The 26,232-nt window shown below is 39.4% G+C and overlaps 1 protein-coding gene across 4 annotated transcripts in view; it reads left to right on the plus strand.

Annotated features, from left to right (window-relative positions):
• The first annotated feature begins 3,693 nt into the window (after positions 1-3,693).
• The window catches only part of LOC117966171 (Fc receptor-like protein 3), a 43,050-nt gene continuing 20,511 nt past the window's right edge, over positions 3,694-26,232 (plus strand). The window contains exons 1-8 of one of the 4 annotated variants that reach the window (XM_059018305.1): positions 3,694-3,834; positions 8,494-8,529; positions 10,231-10,485; positions 11,093-11,386; positions 15,055-15,309; positions 15,917-16,204; positions 21,208-21,468; positions 22,431-22,709. In XM_059018305.1, coding sequence (XP_058874288.1) covers positions 3,804-3,834; positions 8,494-8,529; positions 10,231-10,485; positions 11,093-11,386; positions 15,055-15,309; positions 15,917-16,204; positions 21,208-21,468; positions 22,431-22,709 — 1,699 coding nt within the window. In that variant the 5' untranslated portion in view covers positions 3,694-3,803. The remainder of the gene's footprint in view (positions 3,835-8,493; positions 8,530-10,230; positions 10,486-11,092; positions 11,387-15,054; positions 15,310-15,916; positions 16,205-21,207; positions 21,469-22,430; positions 22,710-26,232) is intronic. The other 3 variants (XM_059018304.1, XM_059018307.1, XM_059018306.1) reach the window with 3 other exon arrangements.

A 26,232-nucleotide genomic window follows, 5' to 3' on the forward strand; every position in this document is an offset into this window, starting at 1 on the left:
AGAGACAGTATAAGATTTTCCAGTACCTCTGTAATCCAGCACACTTTATCATCTACTTTTCCACTAATGTTTGGTGCCACTGGTGTATAATATATAAAACTATGGAGATTGAAACTGAGGGGAACTGTCTGAACCATGTTTAGTGTTGCTGTATAACATATAAAACTATGGAGATTGAAACTCAGGGGTTCTGTCTGAATCATGTTTGGTGTTGCTGTATAACATATAAAACTATGGAGATTGAAACTCAGGGGGACTGTCTGAATCGTGTTTGGTGTTGCTGTATAATATATAAAACTATGGAGATTGAAACTCAGGGGTTCTGTCTGAATCATGTTTGGTGTTGCTGTATAACATATAAAACTATGCAGATTGAAACTCAGGGGTTCTGTCTGAATCGTGTTTGGTGTTGCTGTATAATATATAAAACTATGCAGATTGAAACTCAGGGGGACTGTCTGAATCATGTTTGGTGTTGCTGTATAATATATAAAACTATGGAGATTGAAACTCAGGGGGACTGTCTGAATCGTGTTTGGTGTTGCTGTATAATATATAGAACGATGGAGATTGACAATCAGGGAGACTGTTTGTTTGAATAGGATGTTGCAATGACAGGTGGTTCTAATTTATTGTCCACCCCAACAGAACAGACCGGTGTTTATTTTGAGGAATGGAAAGTGCTCTGAGTGCTGGACTGTGACAGAATACCATCTCCCTATCACATGAACCAGAATGGAAACTACAAGTCAGCTGTAAATAAGGGAAGTAGTGGTGCAGTTTCGATATGTGTGAGCACATCTTCTGAGAAACACACACAGAACTCACACACACACACACACACACACACACACACACACACACACACACACACACACACACACACACACACACACACACACAGAACTCACACACACACACACACACACACACACAGGGGACAAATTACTTCTAAATGAACAGAGTCTTCAGAATAGAAAAAAACACACCCAATAAATATGCCAAAACCACAAATAATCAACTTGATTGCACTTAAATTAGGGACTTTTAAAAAGTCTGATTTATTTTTAATATGATTTAAAATTTAAATAATTCTTTTGGTGTTAATTTCAAGTTTCAATACAGCAGTGGCACCAAACATGATTCAGAAAGTCCGTCTGAGTTTTATATATTATACAACTATGGAGATTGAAACAGGGGAACTGTCTGAATCGTGTTTGGTGCCACTGCTTTATAATATATAAAACTATGGAGATTGAAACTCAGGGGTACTGTCTGAATCATGTTTGGTGTTGCTGTATAATATATAAAACTATGGAGATTGAAACTCAGGGGTACTGTCTGAATCGTGTTTGGTGTTGCTGTATAATATATAAAACTATGGAGATTGAAACTCAGGGGGACTGTCTGAATCGTGTTTGGTGTTGCTGTATAATATATAAAACTATGGAGATTGAAACTCAGGGGGACTGTCTGAATCGTGTTTGGTGTTGCTGTATAATATATAAAACTATGGAGATTGAAACTCAGGGGGACTGTCTGAATCATGTTTGGTGCCTGTGACAGAGAGTGAATGAATCCTAGTCAGCAATATCCCTCCCGATGTATGAGGGCACTGTATAATCAGAGCAGAGCGCCCCATAATGGATGGTTTGGCATTTCATTCCAGGGTCACTTGGAAACTGGCCATCCAGGAAGTGGGCTGGACCACGATACCAGAAGTCATTGCCTTAATGCGGTAGGCGATGTGTCAGTCACAGATTGGAGGAGACGTGATTGGCCGCGCCACCAAAAGAGGGCGTGATGGAGGCTATTTAGGGGAAGTGGCCCCAGCAATCTGTTCCTTTTGATGTGGTTATGAGAATGACTTAGAAAGGAAAGCATATCGTGAGTGAAGTGTTTTGTAGCTGTAGCTAAACCAGCAGCAATTAAACCCGGACTCCACTTCACCATTGTACACGAATAAACCTGTAAATCACCACCTTCACTAAGAGCACTCACTCTGGACTTGTGACCGTGCTGTGTTTGTGTGTGTCTTGTTTAGTGTATTATTATTTCAGGACTGAATCCCGGGGTTTGCTTGAGCGATACACATCATTGTGTAGAGCCAGGTATTATTATTTGTCCACAAATAAAGAGCTGCTTTTTCACCATGAACAGTCTTGTGTCTATCATTCCTGAGCACAGCATCAGTACTGCACCTGTGTAACAATTCCCATGCTACATAATGTGGGTGTAAGTCTCACCCACCTGTCCCTTTAATTAGGGTCAGTAGCCTGGCCAGGTTAAAACTTCATTTCCCACAGTTACATGCAACCACCCTCTGTTCATCCTATTTCCCCATTGGCTCATTCAAATATCCACTCCTCCAATCTCAGAGCTCCTTAGAAGTCAGCACCTGTACTAAAGCTGGCTGATTAGGCCTTGAGGGTGACTCCCTTTCACCTGAGGGATCCATCCTAATCTTCAGCATTACAATCTTAAATCTCAGTGAATTCTTGAGCATCTTTAGATCATTCCAGTGCAGTCATTCTTTTTTATTGTATCCTGCACTTTGTCTAAACTCTTCTTTTTGTTTTCACTGTTACTTGTTTAAGTTTAGCTGCTTTTCAAGTTCTGTTTAGTGTTTGTTGTTTTGTGTGTTCAGTTTCCATTTTTTTCCTGATCCTCCTGATTTTTTCCAAACAACTCTTCACCATTCAACTCAGCACTGCTGGACAGACTCACCATTTCCAATATACTCCATTTTTTCAACCTTCTACAATCACAATCATTACTGGACTCTTTGCTGGACTTCCTTATCTGTTGGGGAGATCATTCCTTTTCTGTTTGGATTTTTTCTACTCTAATTTGATACTTTGTTTCCTGTATTTTTTGGGTTTGTTCTTTTTGTTACTTTGTTTCGTTTTCAATGACATTGCTACTCTGCTGAACTTGTTAGGTCTAACTTTCATGCACCATCCATTGCTATCCACACTGTTATTATTAGTGTTACCGTCTGTGATCATTTCATTCACCTTTATCTTTCTCTGTCTGTCTGTGCATTGATTTTGTGTTTGTGTTGTGTGGGGGGGTTTATTTGAGGCTCACCTGACACTACACCCATTTCTCCTTTGTGTTACTCTTTGACCTTCTGTTTTCCATTTACCAGCTTACCTGTACCAGCTTTATACTAACCTGTACCAGCTTTATACTAACCTGTACCAGCTTTATACTAACCTGTACCAGCTTTATACTAACCTGTTTTGTCCTGCTTTTGCTTTTGTTTTTCATTTGTTGACATTATTGTTCACAACAATAAACCTGTTCCTTGTGAAATTGACTCCTCCGACGTCCCTGCTTCTGCTGTCTGTCACTCTTGCTGGCTTATTTAGCTATAGGAATAGGGCCAGTAGTATCTCCTTAGGGAGGACAGTGCAGCTGCCTCTCAGTTGTGCAGAGTGACCGTTACACCTGTGCACTACAAACCTCTTGACCACAGTGCCACTGCTGTATAATATATAAAACTATGGAGATGGAACCTCAGGGGGACTGTTTGAAATGTAAGGCCTGGAAAGGCACCCTGGTGCTGGGGTTCTGTCCGCGTGATGGATCCCTAGCGATGCTGCGGTGTGGTAATGTGTGTAATTTACTGGCACCCAGATCACGGTGAAGAAAAGGGGAAATCATGTCTTCACGCCTTCTAATCACACTTCCCTTGATGAGTGCAGCTGCTCAGAATCAAATTAAAACAACAACAAATTAAGAGAAGACAGACATGAATTAAATATAGAAAGGAAAGAAAGAGAACGAAAGAAAGAAATATGGGCTCCACAAAACATCTCATTCTGATATGTAAGTAAACAAGTAATTTGTTCAATGCAATGTGACTACAGATATATATATACTGCTGTGCAAAAAGTCTTAGACACATTCAGGAGTTACAATATATATCGATGTAATGAGTATCAACAATTTACTCAGTCTCCACTAATGAATGCAGCTTAGTTTGGGTGAGAAGAAACCAAGCTTGTCATTCAGCAATCTAATTAACATTGATCAGAATCTTCAAAAACTTGTGATCCCAACAACTCAAAGTAAATTAGACATGAGCAGCTAATATGAAGTGTTGTAGTAACTAATCCTTCACATTTACACAGTGGTTCTAATGGTGGTTTAAATTTAAAATGTATATGTAAAATGATGTTCTGTAGATGGCATGGGTTGATTCTATGGTAGTACACCCAGTTTTAGCACTTTGGAAGAACACAGTACTGGATGTTATTAACTTGGAATAAGTGAGCTATGCTTTTTTAGATAAGGACTCTGAATTTACTGAAATAGAGCGTCTTCTTATTTTATGGATATGGATTTTAACTAAATGATATCAATATACTATATGTATTTATATATGAGTTACCCAAAGTTATTGTATCCTTTTACTGTGACCACTTTTGTTCCAATTTATTTAATACCAGCATATCAGAGTTAAAAATGTATCTATTGACTGTGGCATTTGTGAAACATTGTGATAAACTTTAATATGCATTGATTGTATGCAGACAGATTAACTGAAAAATCTATTGTTATTAGAGGGTATATTAAAAAGCAATACAATATGAATTAGAAAACATACAATCCACATTGTTGGGCTCCTTTGTTTGGGTGCTGCGCTGCCTAAATGTTTGATATCTTCCTGCGGCTCCAGTGTGGTTTTCTGGTTATGTACTCCCCGCGTTTGTTCTGTCAAAATCGTTGACAAAGCGCAGGACACTATCGTTATAAACATGCTCAATTACTGCCTGTTTTTTCTCACTCATGATGCTATTTTTGACACAGAAAGTTCAATCCTGACACAGATCCTTTTTTTTCTTGAAATGACGCTCCTGCTTATCACCCATTTTGAATTGTTCAGTCTGAGCAAAGAAGCGCAACGAAACTGGAGTGCAGACACGTGGAATGGTAGATTTGTTCTTCATTAGTTTAGACATCGCATATTACAGAATTATTTTTTACATGAGTTCGAGCGTGTGTCTTGACTGTCGGTATGCAACTTTTTAGTAAAATAACTTTTATTTGACATATTAAAAAATATATATCTTAACCAGAATAACACTGTATGCTAAAGCTTTTTATTCAAAACCTCTTGGTTTAACTGGAGACACAACCAATACATGGCTTAGAAACAGCAGGAACCAGGAACGATTAACCAGACTTGGAGTAATGACTAGTGAACAGGAAGAGACTAAAACTTTGAAGGAGGCTCAGAATTGGATAAGTTGGTTGAGTGTCGCTTGCTTTTGAAATGAAAATGAAAATGCTTCAAGATTTATGAATGGATATGTTCTCTTCATATTTCATGTTTCCTGTTTCATATCCCAGAATGTGTGTCAAGTGTTATTTAATGCTGTTTCAGCAGGAGTGATTTCTGCTGTTTTTAAAAGTCACTTATATATATTTTTCCTCTGGGACTTTTTGAACAAGTCTCACTAAAGGTGCATTTTCTGTATGATGTCAGTATTAAACGTCTACTACGCATAGGCGACGCGTATAAGAGGATGGAGGATGGGGGATGGGAGATGGGGGATGGGGGGGGGGCTAAGCCTCCCCAGAATAAATTGCGCAAACGCTCACAAGAAATTGTTCTGACCAACACAGAGAAGATCGATTTTTTTCCCTGCAAGCCCGCAAAGCAGGTCTAACAAACATATTTCTTGTTTTTCTTCTGCGCAACCGCCAGACCGCTAGGGCAGCTGGGATATCAAAGTCAACACTGCAGTACAGATACAGGATTTAGTTGCATTTCAATGTCATTGGAGGAGACCATGCTTGGCTGGTTTAACGTCCATTCTTCCTGCCGATCCGAGCCCCCCATACCGCCGCAGGACATTACTGGGGAGTTGGTTCCAGACCCTCACAATTCTCTGTGTAAAAATGTACCTCCTATTTTCTGTTCTGAATGCCCCTTTATCTAATCTCCATTTGTGACCCCTGGTCCTTGTTTCTTTTTGCAGGTCAAAAAAGTCCCCTGGGTTGACATTGTCTATACCTTTAAGGATTTTGAATGCTTGAATCAGATCACCGTGTAGTCTTCTTTGTTCAAGACTGAATAGATTAAATTCTTTTAGCCTGTCTGCATACAACATGCCTTTTAAACCCGGGATAATTCTGGTTGCTCTTCTTTGCACTCTTTCTAGAGCAGCAATATCCTTTTTGTAATGAGGTGACCAGAACTGAACACAATATTCTAGGTGAGGTCTTACGAATGCATTGTAAAGTTTTAACATTACTTCCCTTGATTTAAATTCAACACTTCTCACAATATATCCGAGCATCTTGTTGGCCTTTTTTATAGCTTCCCCACATTGTCTAGAGGAAGACATTTCTGAGTCAACATAAACTCCTAGGTCTTTTTCATAGTTCCCTTCTTCAATTTCAGTTTCTCCCATATGATATTTATAATGCACATTTTTATTGCCTGCATGCAATACTTTACACTTTGCTTTATTAAATGTAATTTGCCATGTGTCTGCCCAGTTCTGAATGCTGCCTAGATCATTTTGAATGACCTTTGCTGCTGCAACAGTGTTTGCCACTCCTTCTACTTTTGTGTCGTCTGCAAATTTAACAAGTTTGCTTACTATACCAGAATCTAAATCATTAATGTAGATTAGGAATAGCAGAGGACCTAATACTGATCCCTGTGGTACACCACTGGTTACCTCACTCCATTTTGAGGTTTCTCCTCTAATCAGTACTTTCTGTTTTCTACATGTTAACCACTCCCTAATCCATGTGCATGCATTTCCTTGAATCCCTACTGCGTTCAGTTTGAGAATTAATCTTTTATGCAGGACTTTGTCAAAAAAATAAACCATGTCGTATGCTTTGCAATTATCCATTGTCGATGTTGCATCCTCAAAAAAGTCAAGTAGGTTAGTTAGACACGATCTCCCTTTCCTAAAACCATGCTGACTGTCTCCCAGGATATTGTTACCATATAGGTAATTTTCCATTTTAGATCTTATTATAGTTTCCATAAGTTTACATATAATAGAAGTCAGGCTTATTGGTCTGTAGTTACCTGGTTCGGTTTTGTCTCCCTTTTTGTGGATCGGTATTACATTTGCTATTTTCCAGTCTGTCGGTACAACCCCTGTGTCAAGAGACTGTTGCATGATCTTGGTTAGCGGTTTGTAAATAACTTCTTTCATTTCTTTGAGTACTATTGGGAGGATCTCATCCGGCCCAGGGGATTTGTTTATTTTAAGAGCTCCTAGTCCCTTTAACACTTCTGCCTCTGTTATGCTAAAGTTATTTAAAACTGGATAGGAACAGGTCGACATGTGGGGCATGTTGTCCGTGTCCTCCTTTGTAAAAACCTGTGAAAAGTAATCATTTAATATATTTGCTATTTTTTTTCTTTGTCTATGATTTTGCATTTGTGTCTCTTAGACATTTAACCTCCTCTTTGACTGTTCTCTTGCTGTTATAATATTGGAAAAACATTTTGGAATTGGTTTTAGCCCCCTTAGCAATATTGATTTCTATCTCTCTCTTGGCCTTTCTAACTTCGTTTTTTGACTTGTGTTTGCAGTGTCAAGTACTCTTTCTGTGTACTTTGTTTTTGGTCCCTTGTAAATAATTTATTTTTGTGATTTATTTTGTGTTAACCTATGTTGTACCGGTGCTTGTTTTCCTTCACTCACATTCTGCAGTATACAGTACATGTGTATAATTCCACCCACACCAGCAACAACAGGACTGTTTTTATCTTCATATTTGTTTATTTTTGGTATGCATGTTTAAGAGATGTCTTTGTCAATTGTGTGTATATTAAATGACAAAGAAAAGGATTCATTTTGAATCTTGTTTAAAATACTTGCATTCCATGTGAGAATGTGGATGGAATGGAGAAACTGGGGACCTTGATTGGTGATCCAATCAACTAATCAATTGTTCAATTTTGCATAATGATGCAGGTGTGTATAAAAGGCTGCACCGGGCTGTGTGTTCAGCCCTGTAGAGGCTGGGGTTTAAGATGGAGCGCCAGTGGATGGGGTTTAAGATGGAGCGCCAGTGGATGGGGTTTAAGATGGAGCGCCAGTGGATGGGGTTTAAGATGGAGCGCCAGTGGATGGGGTTTAAGATGGAGCGCCAGTGGATGGGGTTTAAGATGGAGCGCCAGTGGATGGGGTTTAAGATGGAGCGCCAGTGGATGGGGTTTAAGATGGAGCGCCAGTGGATGGGGTTTAAGATGGAGCGCCAGTGGATGGGGTTTAAGATGGAGCGCCAGTGGATGGGGTTTAAGATGGGGCGCCAGTGGATGGGGTTTAAGATGGAGCGCCAGTGGATGGGGTTTAAGATGGAGCGCCAGTGGATGGGTTTTTGTCTGATTGTTTGCGCCTAACCCTCACAATGAAGTTTTGATGAAAGGTAAAAAAAAAAGACATTTGAAGATGCAACACATGAATCTAACAGAATGTATTCCTCTTTCTTTCTCTCTCTTTCCAGTATTTTTTGCACTGATCCCATTTGCAGATCTCGCAGGTAACGGAACATTTTTTTTTACAGCAGTGTGGGAAAATAAACACTATGCCCCCCCTCCCCCATGGTTTTGTTGCATGCTGAATATGATAAAGGGGTTTCGCTAAATGAGACGTTTCTCAATGCATAAAAAGTCTGTTTTTTTTAAAGCATAAAGGTTGATTTCACATGTTCTCTGCTTGAATTGAAAAATAAGGATCGAAAAAAATGTTAATTCTTTCTAAAATAAACGTCGATATTCATTATCGATTTGGCAAAAAAATTAATCGAATAGTAGCAAGCTAAATACAGCAGTGAACACCAAACATGATTCAGACAGTTGCATGACTCGGACTGTATTTCTCAATTAAAGCTAATTATTTATCAATATTAATTATCTTGCACATATTAAGTCATAAACTCATCTCAGTGTTTTCACCAATAACCAAGTATCAAATGGTGTGACAGACAGACGGCCTCCACACACCTCCAGATTCTGATACTCTCAATAACTTGTGCTAAGGAATGTCCTGAGCGAGTTTCATCACAATTGGACCAGTGTAACAGACAAACACCATCAGTGCATAAGGCTCCCCATTTTTTTTTAATGAGGGCCATAATAATAATAATAATAATAATAATAATAATAATAATAATAATAATTCAGACTAGAAGCATTGCTTAGTGCAGCAGGCTGTAGGAAGTAAGAGAGAAGGTTTTATTTTAAGGATTTTTAAAAACTAGACTTAAAAAAAATTAAAACTCCTTCTTTCAGATAAGCCAGCTAAGGCTGTATTGACCCTGGACCCCCCCTGGGCTGTCATATTTACTGGTGATAAAATCACACTGAAATCTGCAGCTGGTGATTTTTGGTACTTTAAATGGTACCGAGCTGGGGAGAACGAAATCAGAGCTTTTTTAGACAGGTAACTAAATGTGGTGATGGATTACATTATATGTAAAAACATATCTCTGTAAAATGTAAACTGTGCCAGAGAAGTAAATACTTCATAACTGAAACTACAGTAGGTAAAATTTTGTAAAAAAGTAAAATGTAACGGGTAACTTGAAAGTAACTTCCCCAACACTGAATATACAGGACTGAACGTCAGGAGAAATCCAGGGTACTGCCACAGCCATCTTCGCTGTTTTCAGCACCATTCAAGTTATCACAGTGGACAGCGCTAATCATTATACCATCACATGCAAAACAGTAACATCTCTGGATATAGTAGGAGAGATAGGCAGTCAAAGGGGGTCTTGTTGATTATAAACTCCCAAGCACTTGTATTAATTGTATATTGTGTATTAATTGTATGTGTGTGTGTATATATATATTATATATATATATATATATATATATAGAGCAAGGTACTTTACCTAGATTGCTCCAGTAAAATTCCAACTGTATAAATGGGTAATTGTATGTAAAAATAATGTGATATCTTGTAACAATTGTAAGTTGCCCTGGATAAGGGCGTCTGCTAAGAAAAAATAATAATAATAATATTAGAGAGAGAGAGAGAGAGAGAGATTGTCCATACATTGTAATTGAACTGACAATGTTATTACCTCCTATGGCTACTAGGGGATGTACAGTGACAGGATCCATACACCCATTTACCAGAAACAGTGCTGTTCAGTGTCAGAAAATCACAACACAATTGAGAAAGTTGCTGTAACAAATGTACAAATGTTGAGGCTACTGCGTTTTTGTCTTTTTAGATGAGCGAGTGATCCTGCAGACTCCCACCCAGCCTGTGTTTGAGGGAGATGCTCTGACTCTGAAGTGTCGTGACCGCTATAATTATCATATTACCAGGGTTGTCTTTTATAAAGATAAAGAGTTACAGTCCCAGGCTGGCACAGAGCTGAGTGTGGCTCGTGTTTCAAAGAGTGATGAGGGGTCCTACAAGTGCACAGCGTGGGGATGGAGCTCCTACCTGGGTGACTCTGCAGAGGTGCGGGTGTCAGTGAGAGGTACAGTAAATTAATCTACTCTCTTTCTCTCAGCACCACGTTATAACCTTGCATTCCAAACTTCATTAACCCCTTGTGATAAAGAATGTAGCCGCTGCCATCTCTAATACAAACATTTCACATAATTGTTAATATGCATTTACCTGTTTTTTTTTTTTTTGTTTTTTTTTAAATGACAGTAACGTTTTTAGAAACACACTTATCTGATCTCCGTTGGAAAGAAAAAGAATAGTTAGTTTCAAGGTCACAAATTGAGCTAAAGTGGGAAATATTTTCAAGGTTAGGGTGCACACTGTATAGATCGCTAAAGAAATATAGTTATTTGTTTTTCTTAACTCTGAAATATCGACATCAATTGCTTTTAACATCTGAACAAGATTTGTTTTAAACGCATCTTTTGGGAAACAGCACCAGGAAAAAAAAAATGAGCCAGAATTGAGCATGGAGCGCGACCACACCCAATAAACTGTATGGTAGGGAGAATGAATGTACTCGTGTTGCATAGCCATTGTAAACAGAATATTGATTTTTGAAATATATATTAAATAACCTAGTTGACATTTTGTTTTTGTTATTTAAGTATGCACTTCCTTCTCTGTCTCTACAGAACGACCCCAGGCTGTCCTGACGCTGGAGCCTGCATGGACACAGATATTCAAATCAGAGAGAGTCACACTGAGATGTCAGGTTCCAGGGGATTACACTGACTGGAGATTCACATGGTACAAAGCTGGGAGGAATGCTCCAGTAACCCAGTATTCCTACAGCAGTACAGATGGTGACAGCTACACAATTAGCTCTGCTACTAAAGACCACAGTGGAGAATATACCTGTCAAGGTGAAAGGACAGGTAACCCATCGTACTCTAAAACAAGCGATGCTCTTACACTGAGAGTATCAGGTAAGTCATCTAAAATGAGAACAACAACAATTCACATTTCCAAAGCGCCTTTCATTACAAAGATCCCAAACCGCTTCACACACACAATGTGACAATCATCTTCAGTGTAAAAGTAGTCTAAGGGACTGTGACAAGGGGATCTGTGCTGGCTATCGGGCGCATGCGTGATCCTGTGGATGGGGAGGGGGTTGGAAACCGTGTTTTGACCCGCCTGTCGATCAGGGGGCTGACACAAAGAGATTGAGAGAGGGTGTGTTGCTAGGACCTCTTTGATTGGTTGAGGGGTCTTGTGAGGACGCGTTCCTGTTCCTTAAGTTGTCATAGCACAGGGGTAGCCAACCCTGGTCCTGGAGAGCCAATATCCAGCAGGTTTTATAGGTGTCTACATCATCAGTGGCTAAAGATCTGGAGCACATGTTAATCTTGACTAATTAACCCTTTGGTTAGAGCTCTCTGCTCGGATATGGGGATTACGAGATTGTGTTTTTGTATTTTTTTTTTTGTCAGTCTCCAGCTCCCAAACAGTTTGGAATTTTTGTTTGACAATTTTATGGCACAAGGGGACTGGCCCAAAATAGTGCCTTTTTCTGTTTTGGTGAAAAAATATGAATCTGTTCCTGAGTTACAGGGATTTTTAAATGTTGGTTCTGAGCATGCTCAGTACATCTCTTGTAGTTAGATGTTTGATCTTAAAAAAGGAATTGGCCTCGTGACAAAATATCCTTTTTCGCGAGGGTCTAATCTTTCATCAGAAAAAAAATCTTTGTTTTTGCGGCAGACATTTTGTTTTCAGTTTTTAAAAAATAAATTGAAAAAAAAGCTGCCTGAAAATCATATTCAGTAAATCATGACATATCTGTATATAACTGGGACTCCATAAGATTGACAGTAACATTCTCTTTTCATTTTGTAAGTGAGAAATGTGTTTATTTTATCCTTTTAAAATGTTTAGTCGCTGCATGTCTCACAAAAAAATGAATTATTCTCACGAAAAAAGAAAAATGAATGTGGACAGCCACCGCCGAGTCCTCGGGAGAGGTTTGCCCGAGACAGACAGCATTTCCCAGGGCAGCAGTGTGAGGAACCTCCCTTACATTGCAATTGCTGTTCAAGTTAAAAATGCTAATGGTGTATTACATTTTATATATTCAATATTTTAATGGTTGTAGTCAGTAGTGTAGTGATAAGTGAGGGGTTGCTATTATCTACCCCCCCCCCCCCCCCCTTCAACCCTACCACGCCTCCTGCAGTCCCTGTTTCCCCATAAACTCAACAGGACAGCAGTTTATCGCTAGTAGGTACGGTATTTGAAAGGGCGAACAAGTGTACCAATTGATTACAAATTCAGACAATCCGGTATTGAGGTATTACTGTAAAGCAACTAGACTTACAGCTATTTATATTAAAGATAAATAAATAAACTTTTTGTCTCAATCCAAAAAAAAATGTAGGTCATGCAAAAGTTGTGGCCATAGCTGTACCATCTCTTTCAGCAAAAAGATAATATATGGAGATATCCACGTGTATAACCCATACAAATAAGCAAAGAATACAATAACCGTAAGAAACCCTTGAGAGATAAATCATGAAAAAAGTTTGAATATAGCGCGCCTGGTCTGGAACAGGTGTGAATAAGAAGGGAACCTGTATTAACGTTTTACAATTAGATGTAATAATTTAATATTTTAGACCCATATATAAGAAATAATGTAGATAAAATAAGCTAAACATTTATTTAAACGATAAAACTCAACAAACAAGTAAAGGGTACCTGTGGCCTTACACATCTTATTTTGTAAACGGATGCACCTCTGTTTCAAAACCTCAGTCTCATTCGCTCTGAAGTGCTGGCAATAGGACAGTGAGACGAGTTGATTCTGGACCAAACCATTCAATATATATGAGAAGGGGGAGTGAGGGAGTGTTGCACATAGGATTAATAATGATAATGGCAGCGTTTTAATCATGTGTGTATTAGTGTATGAAACTGGTTGTGAAAACATGTAAAGCCTAGATTTAACATAATTTAGATGTTTTATTTAACATCATGTAATCGAAGAAACTACAGAACGATATTGCAAAAGTCTACCGGAAGCCATGATAGTTGAACAGTACTATTTGGCATGTTGGATTTCAAACAGCAGGTGGACCCTCGGGAACAGTGGTTTCCTCCCACAGTCCAAAGACATGCTGTCCAGGTTGATTGGTCATTCTAAATTGCCCTCTGTATGAGTGTGTGTGTGGTGCCCTGCGATGGACTGACGTCCCGTCCAGGGTGTAGTCCTGCCTTGCGCCCTGTGTATGCCGGGTTAGGCTCCGGCTCACCGCGACCCTGTAAAGGAGTAAGCGGGTAATGATGATGGATGGATGGATAATAATAATAATAATAATAATAATAATAATAATAATAATAATAATAATAATAATAATAATAATAATAATTCAGACTAGAAGCATTGCTTAGTGCAGCAGGCTATAGGAAGTCAGAGAGAAGGTCACACTGAAATGTGCAGCTGATGATTTTTGGTACTTTAAATGGTACCGAGCTGGGGAGAACGAAATCACAGCTAAGGAATACACAATCAACACAGCTGCTGTGTCCCACAGCGGGGAATATACCTGTAAAGGTTATCATTATTTATCAGAATCCATCTTGAGTGATCCTATTCACATAACAGTATCTGGTAAGTATATTGATGGTTGGAGCAAATTGGGAGTCATGATACTGGTGGTGCACTGAAGTGACTGTTGGGGAGTAACACATGTAACGCGTTACTGTAAGCTGATTACATTTGCAATAACTTTGAACTGTAATGTTCCCTTGTTTAGACAGGTAACTAAATGTGGTGATGGATTACATTATATGTAAAAACATATCTCTGTAAAATGTAAACTGTGCCAGAGAAGTAAATACTTCATAACTGAAACTACAGTAGGTAAAATTTTGTAAAAAAGTAACATTTAACGGGTAACTTGTTGAAAGTAACATCCCCAACACTGAATATACAGGACTGAACTTCAGGAAAAATCCGGGGTACTGCCACAGCCATCTCAGCTGTTTTCAGCACCATTCAAGTTATCACAGTGGACAGCGCTAATCATTATACCATCACATGCAAAACAGTAACATCTCTGGATATAGTAGGAGAGATAGGCAGTCAAAGGGGGTCTTGTTGATTATAAACTCCCAAGCACTTGTATTAATTGTATATTGTGTATTAATTGTATGTGTGTGTGTGTATATATATATATATATATATATATATATATATATATATATATATATATATATATATATATATAGAGAGAGCAAGGTACTTTACCTAGATTGCTCCAGTAAAATTCCAACTGTATAAATGGGTAATTGTATGTAAAAATAATGTGATATCTTGTAACAATTGTAAGTTGCCCTGGATAAGGGCGTCTGCTAAGAAAAAATAATAATAATAATATTAGAGAGAGAGAGAGAGAGAGAGATTGTCCATACATTGTAATTGAACTGACAATGTTATTACCTCCTATGGCTACTAGGGGATGTACAGTGACAGGATCCATACACCCATTTACCAGAAACAGTGCTGTTCAGTGTCAGAAAATCACAACACAATTGAGAAAGTTGCTGTAACAAATGTACAAATGTTGAGGCTACTGCGTTTTTGTCTTTTTAGATGAGCGAGTGATCCTGCAGACTCCCACCCAGCCTGTGTTTGAGGGAGATGCTCTGACTCTGAAGTGTCGTGACCGCTATAATTATCATATTACCAGGGTTGTCTTTTATAAAGATAAAGAGTTACAGTCCCAGGCTGGCACAGAGCTGAGTGTGGCTCGTGTTTCAAAGAGTGATGAGGGGTCCTACAAGTGCACAGCGTGGGGATGGAGCTCCTACCTGGGTGACTCTGCAGAGGTGCGGGTGTCAGTGAGAGGTACAGTAAATTAATCTACTCTCTTTCTCTCAGCACCACGTTATAACCTTGCATTCCAAACTTCATTAACCCCTTGTGATAAAGAATGTAGCCGCTGCCATCTCTAATACAAACATTTCACATAATTGTTAATATGCATTTACCTGTTTTTTTTTTTTTTGTTTTTTTTTAAATGACAGTAACGTTTTTAGAAACACACTTATCTGATCTCCGTTGGAAAGAAAAAGAATAGTTAGTTTCAAGGTCACAAATTGAGCTAAAGTGGGAAATATTTTCAAGGTTAGGGTGCACACTGTATAGATCGCTAAAGAAATATAGTTATTTGTTTTTCTTAACTCTGAAATATCGACATCAATTGCTTTTAACATCTGAACAAGATTTGTTTTAAACGCATCTTTTGGGAAACAGCACCAGGAAAAAAAAAATGAGCCAGAATTGAGCATGGAGCGCGACCACACCCAATAAACTGTATGGTAGGGAGAATGAATGTACTCGTGTTGCATAGCCATTGTAAACAGAATATTGATTTTTGAAATATATATTAAATAACCTAGTTGACATTTTGTTTTTGTTATTTAAGTATGCACTTCCTTCTCTGTCTCTACAGAACGACCCCAGGCTGTCCTGACACTGGAGCCTGCACAGATATTCAAATCAGAGAGCGTGACACTGAGATGTGAGGTTCAGGGGGATTACACTGACTGGAGATTCACATGGTACAAAGATGGGTCGAAAGTTTCAGCAACCCAGGATTACTACAGCAGGATAGATGGTGACAAATATACAATTAGCTTTGCTACTAAAGGCCACAGTGGAGAATATACCTGTAAAGGTGAAAGGAAAGGTAACCCATCGTACTCTAAAACAAGCGATGCTCTTACACTGAGAGTATCAGGTAAGTCATCTAAAATATGAGAACAACAATTCACATTTCTATAGCGCCTTTCATTACAAAGATCCCAAACCGCTTCACACACATAATGTGACAATCATCTTCAGTGTAAAAGTATTATTATTATTATTATTATTATTTATTTATTAGCAGACACCCTTATCCAGGGCGACTTACAATCGTAAGCAAATACATTTCAAGTGTTACAGTACAAGTAATACAATAAGAGCAAGATAAATACAATGACTTTGGTTCAAGTAAGTACAAGTGTGACAAAATACAATTCAATAATACAGCAGATAACATTGACAGTGATAGTTACATCAGGATATGATTAAATACAAAATACTACAGATTAAACACTTGGCAGATTACAGTACTCTGAAGTACAGGATTAAATGCAGTAAAATAGGGGGCAGATAAGAGCAAATAAAGCGCATTTAAGGAAGGGTGATAGTGTCCCAGTAGTCTAAGGGACTGTGACAAGGGGAGATCTGTGCTGGCTATCGGGCGCATGCGTGATCCTGTGGTTGGGGAGTGGGTTGGAAACCCTGTTTTGACCCGCCTGTCAATCAGGGGTCTGACATAAAGAGGTTGAGCGAGGGTGTGTTGCTAGGACCTCTTTGATTGAGGGGCGGGTCTTGTGAGGACACGTTCCTGTTCCTTAAGTTGTCCTAGCACAGGGGTAGCCAACCCTGGTCCTGGAGAGCCAATATCCAGCAGGTTTTATAGGTGTCTATATCATCAGTGGCTAAAGATCTGGAGTACATGTTAATCTTGACTAATTAACCCTTTGGTTAGAGCTCTCTGCTCGGATATGGGGATTACGAGATTGTGTTTTTTGTATTTATTTTTTGTCAGTCTGCAGCTCCCAAACAGTTTGGAATTTTTGTTTGACAATTTTATGGCACAAGGGGACTGGCCCAAAATAGTGCCTTTTTCTGTTTTGGTGAAAAAATATGAATCTGTTCCTGAGTTACAGGGATTTTTAAATGTTGGTTCTGAGCATGCTCGGTACATCTCTTGTAGTTAGATGTTTGATCTTAAAGGAATTGGCCTCGTGACAAAATATCCTTTTTCGCGAGGGTCTAATCTTTCATCAGAAAAAAAATCTTTGTTTTTGCGGCAGACATTTTGTTTTCAGTTTTTAAAAAATAAATTGGAAAAAAAAGCTGCCTGAAAATCATATTCAGTAAATCATGACATATCTGTATATAACTGGGACTCCATAAGATTGACAGTAACATTCTCTTTTCATTTTGTAAGTGAGAAATGTGTTTATTTTATCCTTTTAAAATGTTTACCATCTCTTTCAGCAAAAAGATAATATATGGAGATATCCATGTGTATAACCCATACAAATAAGCAAAATACAATAACCATAAGAAACCCTTGAGAGATAAATAATGAAAAAAGTTTGAATATAGCGCGCCTGGTCTGGAACAACAGGTGTGAATAAGAAGGGAACCTGTATTAACGTTTTACAATTAGATGTAGTAATTTAATATTTTAGACCCATATATAAGAAATAATGTAGATAAAATAAGCTAAACATTTATTTAAAAGATAAAACTCAACAAACAAGTAAAGGGTACCTGTGGCCTTACACATCTTATTTTGTAAACGGATGCACCTCTGTTTCAAAACCTCAGTCTCATTCGCTCTGAAGCGCTGGCAATAGGACAGTGAGACGAGTTGATTCTGGACCAAACCATTCAATATATGAGAAGGGGGAGTGAGGGAGTGTTGCACATAGGATTAATAATAATAATGGCAGCGTTTTAATCATGTGTGTGTTAGTGTATGAAACTGGTTGTGAAAACATGTAAAGCCTAGATTTAACATAATTTAGATGTTTTATTTAACATCATGTAATCGAAGAAACTACAGAACGATATTGCAAAAGTCTACCGGAAGCCATAATAGTTGAACAGTACTATTTGGCATGTTGGATTTCAAACAGCAGGTGGACCCTCGGGAACAGTGGTTTCCTCCCACAGTCCAAAGACATGCTGTCCAGGTTGATTGGTCATTCTAAATTGCCCTCTGTATGAGTGTGTGTGTGGTGCCCTGCGATGGACTGACGTCCCGTCCAGGGTGTAGTCCTGCCTTGCGCCCTGTGTATGCCGGGTTAGGCTCCGGCTCACCGCGACCCTGTAAAGGAGTAAGCGGGTAATGATGATGGATGGATGGATAATAATAATAATAATAATAATAATAATAATTCAGACTAGAAGCATTGCTTAGTGCAGCAGGCTGTAGGAAGTCAGAGAGAAGGTCACACTGAAATGTGCAGCTGATGATTTTTGGTACTTTAAATGGTACCGAGCTGGGGAGAACGAAATCACAGCTAAGGAATACACAATCAACACAGCTGCTGTGTCCCACAGTGGGGAATATACCTGTAAAGGTTATCATTATTTATCAGAATCCATCTTGAGTGATCCTATTCACATAACAGTATCTGGTAAGTATATTGATGGTTGGAGCAAATTGGGAGTCATGATACTGGTGGTGCACTGAAGTGACTGTTGGGGAGTAACACATGTAACGCGTTACTGTAAGCTGATTACATTTGCAATAACTTTGAACTGTAATGTTCCCTTGTTTAGACAGGTAACTAAATGTGGTGATGGATTACATTATATGTAAAAACATATCTCTGTAAAATGTAAACTGTGCCAGAGAAGTAAATACTTCATAATTGAAACTACAGTAGGTAAAATTTTGTAAAAAAGTAAAATGTAACGGGTAACTTGTTGAAAGTAACTTCCCCAACACTGAATATACAGGACTGAACGTCAGGAGAAATCCGGGGTACTGCCACAGCCATCTCAGCTGTTTTCAGCACCATTCAAGTTATCGCAGTGGACAGCGCTAATCATTATACCATCACATGCAAAACAGTAACATCTCTGGATATAGTAGGAGAGATAGGCAGTCAAAGGGGGTCTTGTTGATTAGAAACTCCCAAGCACTTGTATTAATTGTATGTTGTATATTGTGTGTGTGAATATATACACTACCGGTCAAAAGTTTTAGAACACCTCCATTTTTCCAGTTTTTATTGAAATTTACGCAGTTTAATGTCACTGTACTCTGAAATTAAAGCATAGAACAAATAAACAATTGGAGATAAAAAAGAAATCATGGCATCGTTTTGTTTAACAAAATTTAATCTAAATTTTTGACTCATCAAAGTAGCCACCTTTTGCAGATATAACAGCCGAACACACTCGTGGCATTCTTTCTACAATGGAAATCAAATATTGTTCGGAAAGTTCTTCCCAATACTGTTGCAGAAGTTCCCACAAATGTGTTGCACTTGTAGGTTGCTTTGCTTTCGCCCTTCTGTCCAGTTCATCCCAAACCAGCTCGATGGGGTTTAAGTCTGGAGACTGTGCTGGCCATGATTTGAAGCCTACCGTCTTGTTCTTTTCTTCTAAGGTAGTTCTGACATAGCCTGGAGGTATGTTTTGGGTCATTATCTTGCTGTAGGATGAACCCCTGACCAACTAAGCGTATACCAGAGGGTATTGTATGGCGCTGCAAAATGCTGTGGTAGCAGTTTTTGTTCAGGGTGCCAGTCACTCTGTGCAAGTCGCCGACTCTGGATCCAGCAAAAGAGCCCCAGACCATCACGCTTCCTCCTCCATGTTTGACAGTTGGTGTCACACACCGAGGAACCATCCTTTCGCCTACTCGACGGCGTACAAAAACCCTGCGTGATGAACTGAAGATTTCAAATTTTGATTCATCGGTCCATAAGACCTTCTTCCAGTCTTCAGTAGTTCACTGGCGGTGCTTCATGGCCCAGGCAAGCCTCTTTTTCTTATTTTGCCATCTTAGCAATGGCTTTCTTACTGCCACTCGACCTGTCAAACCTGCAGCTCGAAGTCTTCTCTTCACAGTTGAAACTGAGACTTGCTTACTTCGAACAGTGTTAAGCTGTGCTTGAAGCTCTTGTCCTGTGAGCCGCCTATCACGCAAGCTGTTGACTCTCAGAAACTTGTCTTCTGATTCTGTTGTGGCTTTGGGTCTGCCAGACCTCTTCCTGTCAGAGTTTCCTCCAGTTTCCAAGTGCCTTTTGATGGTGTAGGAAACTGTACTCACTGACACCTTGGCTTTCTTTGCAATTTCTCTAAAGGAAAGACCTACACTTTTAAGGGTTATAATAGTCTGTCTGTCTTCCTTTGTTAATTGCCTTTTTCTCGCCATTATGAGAGCAATATACTACTTCCTGCAGTACAATACTGTCCAAATAATGCTTAAGAGGGTGTAGTAACACAGTCTGTTCCAACACTGCTTTTATACAGACAGAGGGTTTGTAAGTAATCAACAAAAGTTGGGACACCTGTAGGAATTGTTAGCATCAACTTTCAAGGCTTAATTTACTTCCATTGCTGCAGAACAGCTGTAAGTTGTTAACCCATTACTTGTTCCCTGAAAAAGGCCTTTTTGTATAACTCTGAAATGTACATTATTTTTCAGTTTTTGGTAACCTAAACTTTTTTTTTAACCTCTGGCAGTTTACCGCTTACCTTTGTACCATTTCAGGTTATTCACTGGACTTGAAGTGCTTAAATTTCAATAAAAACTGAAAAAATGGGGGTGTTCTAAAACTTTTGACCGGTAGTATATATTATATTGAGCAAGGTACTTTTACCTAGATTGCTCCAGTAAAAACCCAACTGTATAAATGGGTAATTGTATGTAAAAATAATGTGATATCTTGTAACAATTGTAAGTCGCCCTGGATAAGGGCGTCTGCTAACAAATAATAATATTATATATATAGATATATAGATAGATATATTGTCCATACATTTTAATTGAATTGACAATGTTATTACCTCCTATGGCTACTAGGGGCTGTACAGTGACAGGATCCATACACCCATTTACCAGAAACAGTGCTGTTCAGTGTCAGAAAATCACAACACAATTGAGAAAGTTGCTGTAACAAATGTACAAATATTGAGGCTACTGCATTTTTGTCTTTTTAGATGAGCGAGTGATCCTGCAGACTCCCACCCAGCCTGTGTTTGAGGGAGATGCTCTGACTCTGAGGTGTCGTGTCCGCTATAATTATCATATTACCAGGGTTGTCTTTTATAAAGATAATAAAGAGTTACAGTCCCAGGCTGACACAGAGCTGAGTGTGCATCGTGTTTCAAAGAGTGACGAGGGGTCCTACAAGTGCACAGCGTGGTGGAGAAGCTCCCCTTACTATGGTGACTCTGCAGAGGTGCGGGTGTCAGTGAGAGGTAGGTTCATTCTCAATTGCATTAAGAGAAGGTCTCAGTATGATTTTCGTTTGTCTAAACACTGCAGCTCCTAAACGTTGATCTTACGATGGTCTAGCCCAGCATACACAAGCAAACATGTCAGTTTGACTCAAATATTTTGGGAAACGGCTCCCAGAAATGATATCATCGTGCATCATGCTGGGATATAACCTCTGTTCAACGACAAATCAACAAAAATGTAGCTGTTGATAAACCCACCTTGAATAGACATTCTAATCTTGATGTTAGATGTCACAATCTAATTTCAACCAAACTTCTACTATTATTATTAGTTTATTTAGCAGACGCCTTTATCCAAGGCGACTTACAGAGACTAGGGTGTGTGAACTATGCATCAGCTGCAGAGTCACTTACAACTACGTCTCACCCGAAAGACGGAGCACAAGGAGGTTAAGTGACTTGCTCAGCGTCACACAGTGAGTCAGTGGCTGAGGTGGGATTTGAACCAGGGACCTCCTGGTTACAAGCCCTTTTCTTTTACCACTGGACCACACTGCCTCTTTGTTCTACGTTCAAACAACAAAGTGTCATTTGATGTGTCCTGTGTTGTCCATATCGCAGTATATTTTTCAATAGAATCCCGATAGTTTTTATATTTTTAATCCCACATCATAAGTAAATCAACTAGGGGATAGCTTTTTAAAAAATATTTTACTTGGGAACGTTCTCCAGGGGAGAGATTTTTTCTTCTATACATCTCAGTGTGTCCATATCACACTACCTCCTGCAACAATGCTGGTTATTGAAATGAGTGGTGTGTTACAGAAAAAGTGTTATATTTGTGTTATATTTCTAAATATACAACAGCATTGTTGTATATTTAGAAATATAACACTGTAATAAATAGGACACCTCTAAGGCAACGTAATGTGTTTCTTGTAAACATGCAGGGCGTTACACTTGAACTTGTGTTTCTGCAGAGCGGTTCAGCACACCCACTCTGACAGTGCTACCTGGTGCCTCAGTGTGGGAGGGAGAGGCTGTGACTCTGCAGTGTGGGGCTCAGATATATAAACAGGGCACCCGGCTGCAGTACCGCTATAGCAAAGACAATGGGGATCTGATTGGAGCTCGATCACGGGAGCCATACTCAATCCCAGCGGCAGAGCTGAGAGACACAGGGAGCTACCAGTGTGAGGTGGAGGCAGAAGGGACGGGGTTGAAGAAAAGGAGTTATTCTGTATCACTGACTGTGAAAGGTGAGTCATTTTAGACAGCAGAGGGGTTATAGATTTTTACAGATTAAAAAAATTATGGGTGTCCCTGTGGTTCAGATTTTACTTCCTCTTTTATTGCAACCTGGATATTCCTTTGTTTTAGTTTAATGCCATTGCTGGTGTAAAATTGTAACGCTGCCCATTGACATTAGTGTAAATGTTTTGGTAGCTGTGCGAGTCAAAAGTGTGATACAGAAAGAGAGAGAACTGTGTCATCCAGTGGCTACTGCAATAACAGAAAGGAATAAAATAAACCACACCTGACTACAGTTTGTGTGTTTCCACAGAGCTGTTTAGCAACCCGATAGAGGACCTTGTTCACCAAATCCATACTTAACTCTTTTTTTTACTCTTTTTTTACTTACTGTATAATTTTCTTGTGTTTCTCCAGAGCTGTTTAGGAAACCCATTCTGAGATTCACCCCTGTGAGTCCAGTGTGGGAGGGAGAGGCTGTGACTCTGCAGTGTGGGGCTCAGATATATAAACAGGGCACACAACTGCAGTACCGCTATATCAAAGACAATGGGGATGTGAATGTGAAGGGGAACCTTGGCCACCCCAGTGTATAGTGCATAACAGCGTAGGACAGACCTGAGCTGACCAGCTTAGCGGCAGTGGGGGCACTGCGTAAGCAGTGCCTTTATTTTGTAGTTTTATGATTGTGTTTTATTTTCCCTTTTTCTTTCACCTTTTGTTATTTATTATTATTTCAGAGCACCTGTGAGTGTGCCAGCATTTGACTGTTTACCTGTATTGGTATTACTATGGTCCTGTTTACCGTTGTCGGTATTCAGGCCACAGACAACAGCGCCCTCTGCTGGCTAAAATAAATCAAACAGAAAATAATAAAACTGGGCACAGGTGCATTGTTTTCCTGTGTGCGTCAGTGAATTGACCACCACCCTATTTTAATTGAAAATAGTAAGAGAAAGGGAACACATAGCCAAAAATGGTGAAATGCGTGAGACTTTTTGGAAGTTGTTTAAGATGCCTAATTAAAGCATAAAGTGGTCTAACATTTTTACACGAGTGCCTGTTGTTTCTATATCACTGAAATTGAAATGCTCACACCCAGAGATTTTCATGAAGGTAGACATATAAAGGATAGAAATGAGAAATCTTGAGGTGTTCTAATAAATGTGCACACTGCTGTGTATGTGTGGCTATAATATATAGTAAAACGAATCGCACCACACAGGTTCTTGCCCCTTTAAAAACTGACCCAACACACAGAAGTTAGAGGTTCAGCGCTTACACACACTTTTAATAATACTGACAAAACAAAACAAAAACCTAACTCCGTTTTGGAGCGCTGACTATACACGAAAAGTCCCTGACTAACTTGCAGGACGGTTGAGCCGTTTATCCGCCACCACAACACAAACACACAGGTTCACACAGCTTACTTTTTTTCAGACTGCTTGGAAGCAGAACACCTCATCTGCCTCCTTCTACACAGCAGCCATGAGTAGACTAGCTGCCTCTCTTAAATACCCTGCACCTGGTTCTAATTTAACAATAGCTACCAGGTACAGGGGATAATTAATAATAAAACAATGAACAAATTAAATTCAACAATAAAGTAACACAATCAAACAATAAACCAAATACAATTAAATTAAACAAATGTACCTTTCGCACATGTTTTCTTCCAGGGAGCATTTAACCCCCTCCCTGCTGTCTCAATATATATATATATATATATATATATATATATATATATATATATATATATATATATATATATACACACACACACACACACACAGTACCTTGCATAAGTATTCACCCCCCCTTGGACTTTTCCACATTTTGTAGTGTTACAACCTGGAATTAAAATGGATTTAATTAAGATTTTTTGTCACTGATCTACACAAAATAGTCCATAATGTCGAAGTGTGGAAAAAAATCTACATATTTTTCAAAATTATTTACAAATAAAAAACTGAAAAGTCTTGATTGCATAAGTATTCACCCCCTTTGCTGTGACACCCCTAAATAAGCTCTGGTGCAACAAATTGCCTTCAGAAGTCATATAATTAGTTGAATGGAGCACCAATCAGGGTTGGGTTATAAAAAAATATCCCAAACTTTGAACAGCACCGTTAAATCCATTATTAAAAAATGAAAAGAATATGGCACAACCGCGACTCTGACTAGAGAAGGCCGTCCACCAAAACTCAGTGACCAGGTAAGGAGGGCATTAGTCAGAGAAGCAACCAGGAGGCCAATGGTAACTCTGAAGGAGCTGGAGAGATCCACAGCTGAGATGGGAGAAACCGTCCATGGGACAACTATAACCCGGACGCTCCACAAAGCTGGGCTTTATGGAAGAGTGGCGAGAAGAAAGCCATTGCTGAAAAAAGCCCATATCAAATCCCGTTTGGATTTTGCCAAAAGGCATGTGGGAGACTGTGGCAAAGTGGTTAGTAAGGAGAACAAGTGTAGCGGTGATGCGGTGCAGGAGTGACAGGCAGACAACGGTAATCCAGTGACAAATGTTTTTATTTATTTTAAATCCTGGTCTAGCGACCGTAAATAATAAGCCCCGGCAATACACAACGATGTGTAGAGCGCGGGGATGAAAAACACAGGTTTACAGTCCTGAACAAAGTAAACAAAAACACGTTCACCCGTCCCGGGTGCGTGCAGTCGTGCTGGTGGTGAATGAATACACTTTTTATTCGGTGACAGTTGTGAGGTGGTGATCCGGTTTGTGCTGGCCCACGGCGACAGCTCCGGATGTGCTTTAGCTGTCTGGTGGTTTCAAAACACAGACAGTTATTGTACAGCAATAAACAAACAAAAACACACACACACTCAACTCTTTACAGAGTAATACAGCACTTCACAATACCGTCCTTCTCGGTCCTTGGCTTAACCCAAACGAAGGAAAAGAACAGCGTTACCCTGGCCCCTATATGTAATCCCGCATGATATCTAGGTAAACGGTTGCAGCTGCCTTATTACTTGCAGCTGCCCCTTGTTTACCTGTCAAATCAATACGGTCTTACAACAGAGTCTCGCTTCCTTCCAGGCTGACCCACTTTCCGGTCCCGGAAACGAACTGTCAGGCCAGCCCTTCCAGATACTTCTCCTCCCGTTCTTTAGCGCCCTCACAGGTCGGGAGGAAGATTTATCACCAGAACTCATTGTATTTCTGTCACATATCCCACCGCTCAGAGTGGAGCCGAAGGAACACTCGGCTAAATTCCCATTGCTCCCCCCTCCCGGGAAAAATAATCCGCATTTTGGTGGTCTTTCCCCGCACGGTGTACCATGTGGTACATGAAGGGCTGCAATGCCAGATACCACCGAGTTATCCGAGCATTGCTGTCCTTCATGGTGCTTAACCACTGGAGTGGGGCGTGGTCTGTGACAAGATCAAATGAGTGTCCCAGCAGGTAGTATCGTAAAGAGTGAGTAGCCCATTTAATGGCCAAACACTCTTTTTCGACTACGGAGTAGTTACGCTCCCGAGGTAACATTTTTTTGCTCAGGTAC

This window comes from Acipenser ruthenus, chromosome 59 (genome assembly GCF_902713425.1).
Source record: "Acipenser ruthenus chromosome 59, fAciRut3.2 maternal haplotype, whole genome shotgun sequence".
Lineage (NCBI taxonomy): Eukaryota > Metazoa > Chordata > Actinopteri > Acipenseriformes > Acipenseridae > Acipenser > Acipenser ruthenus.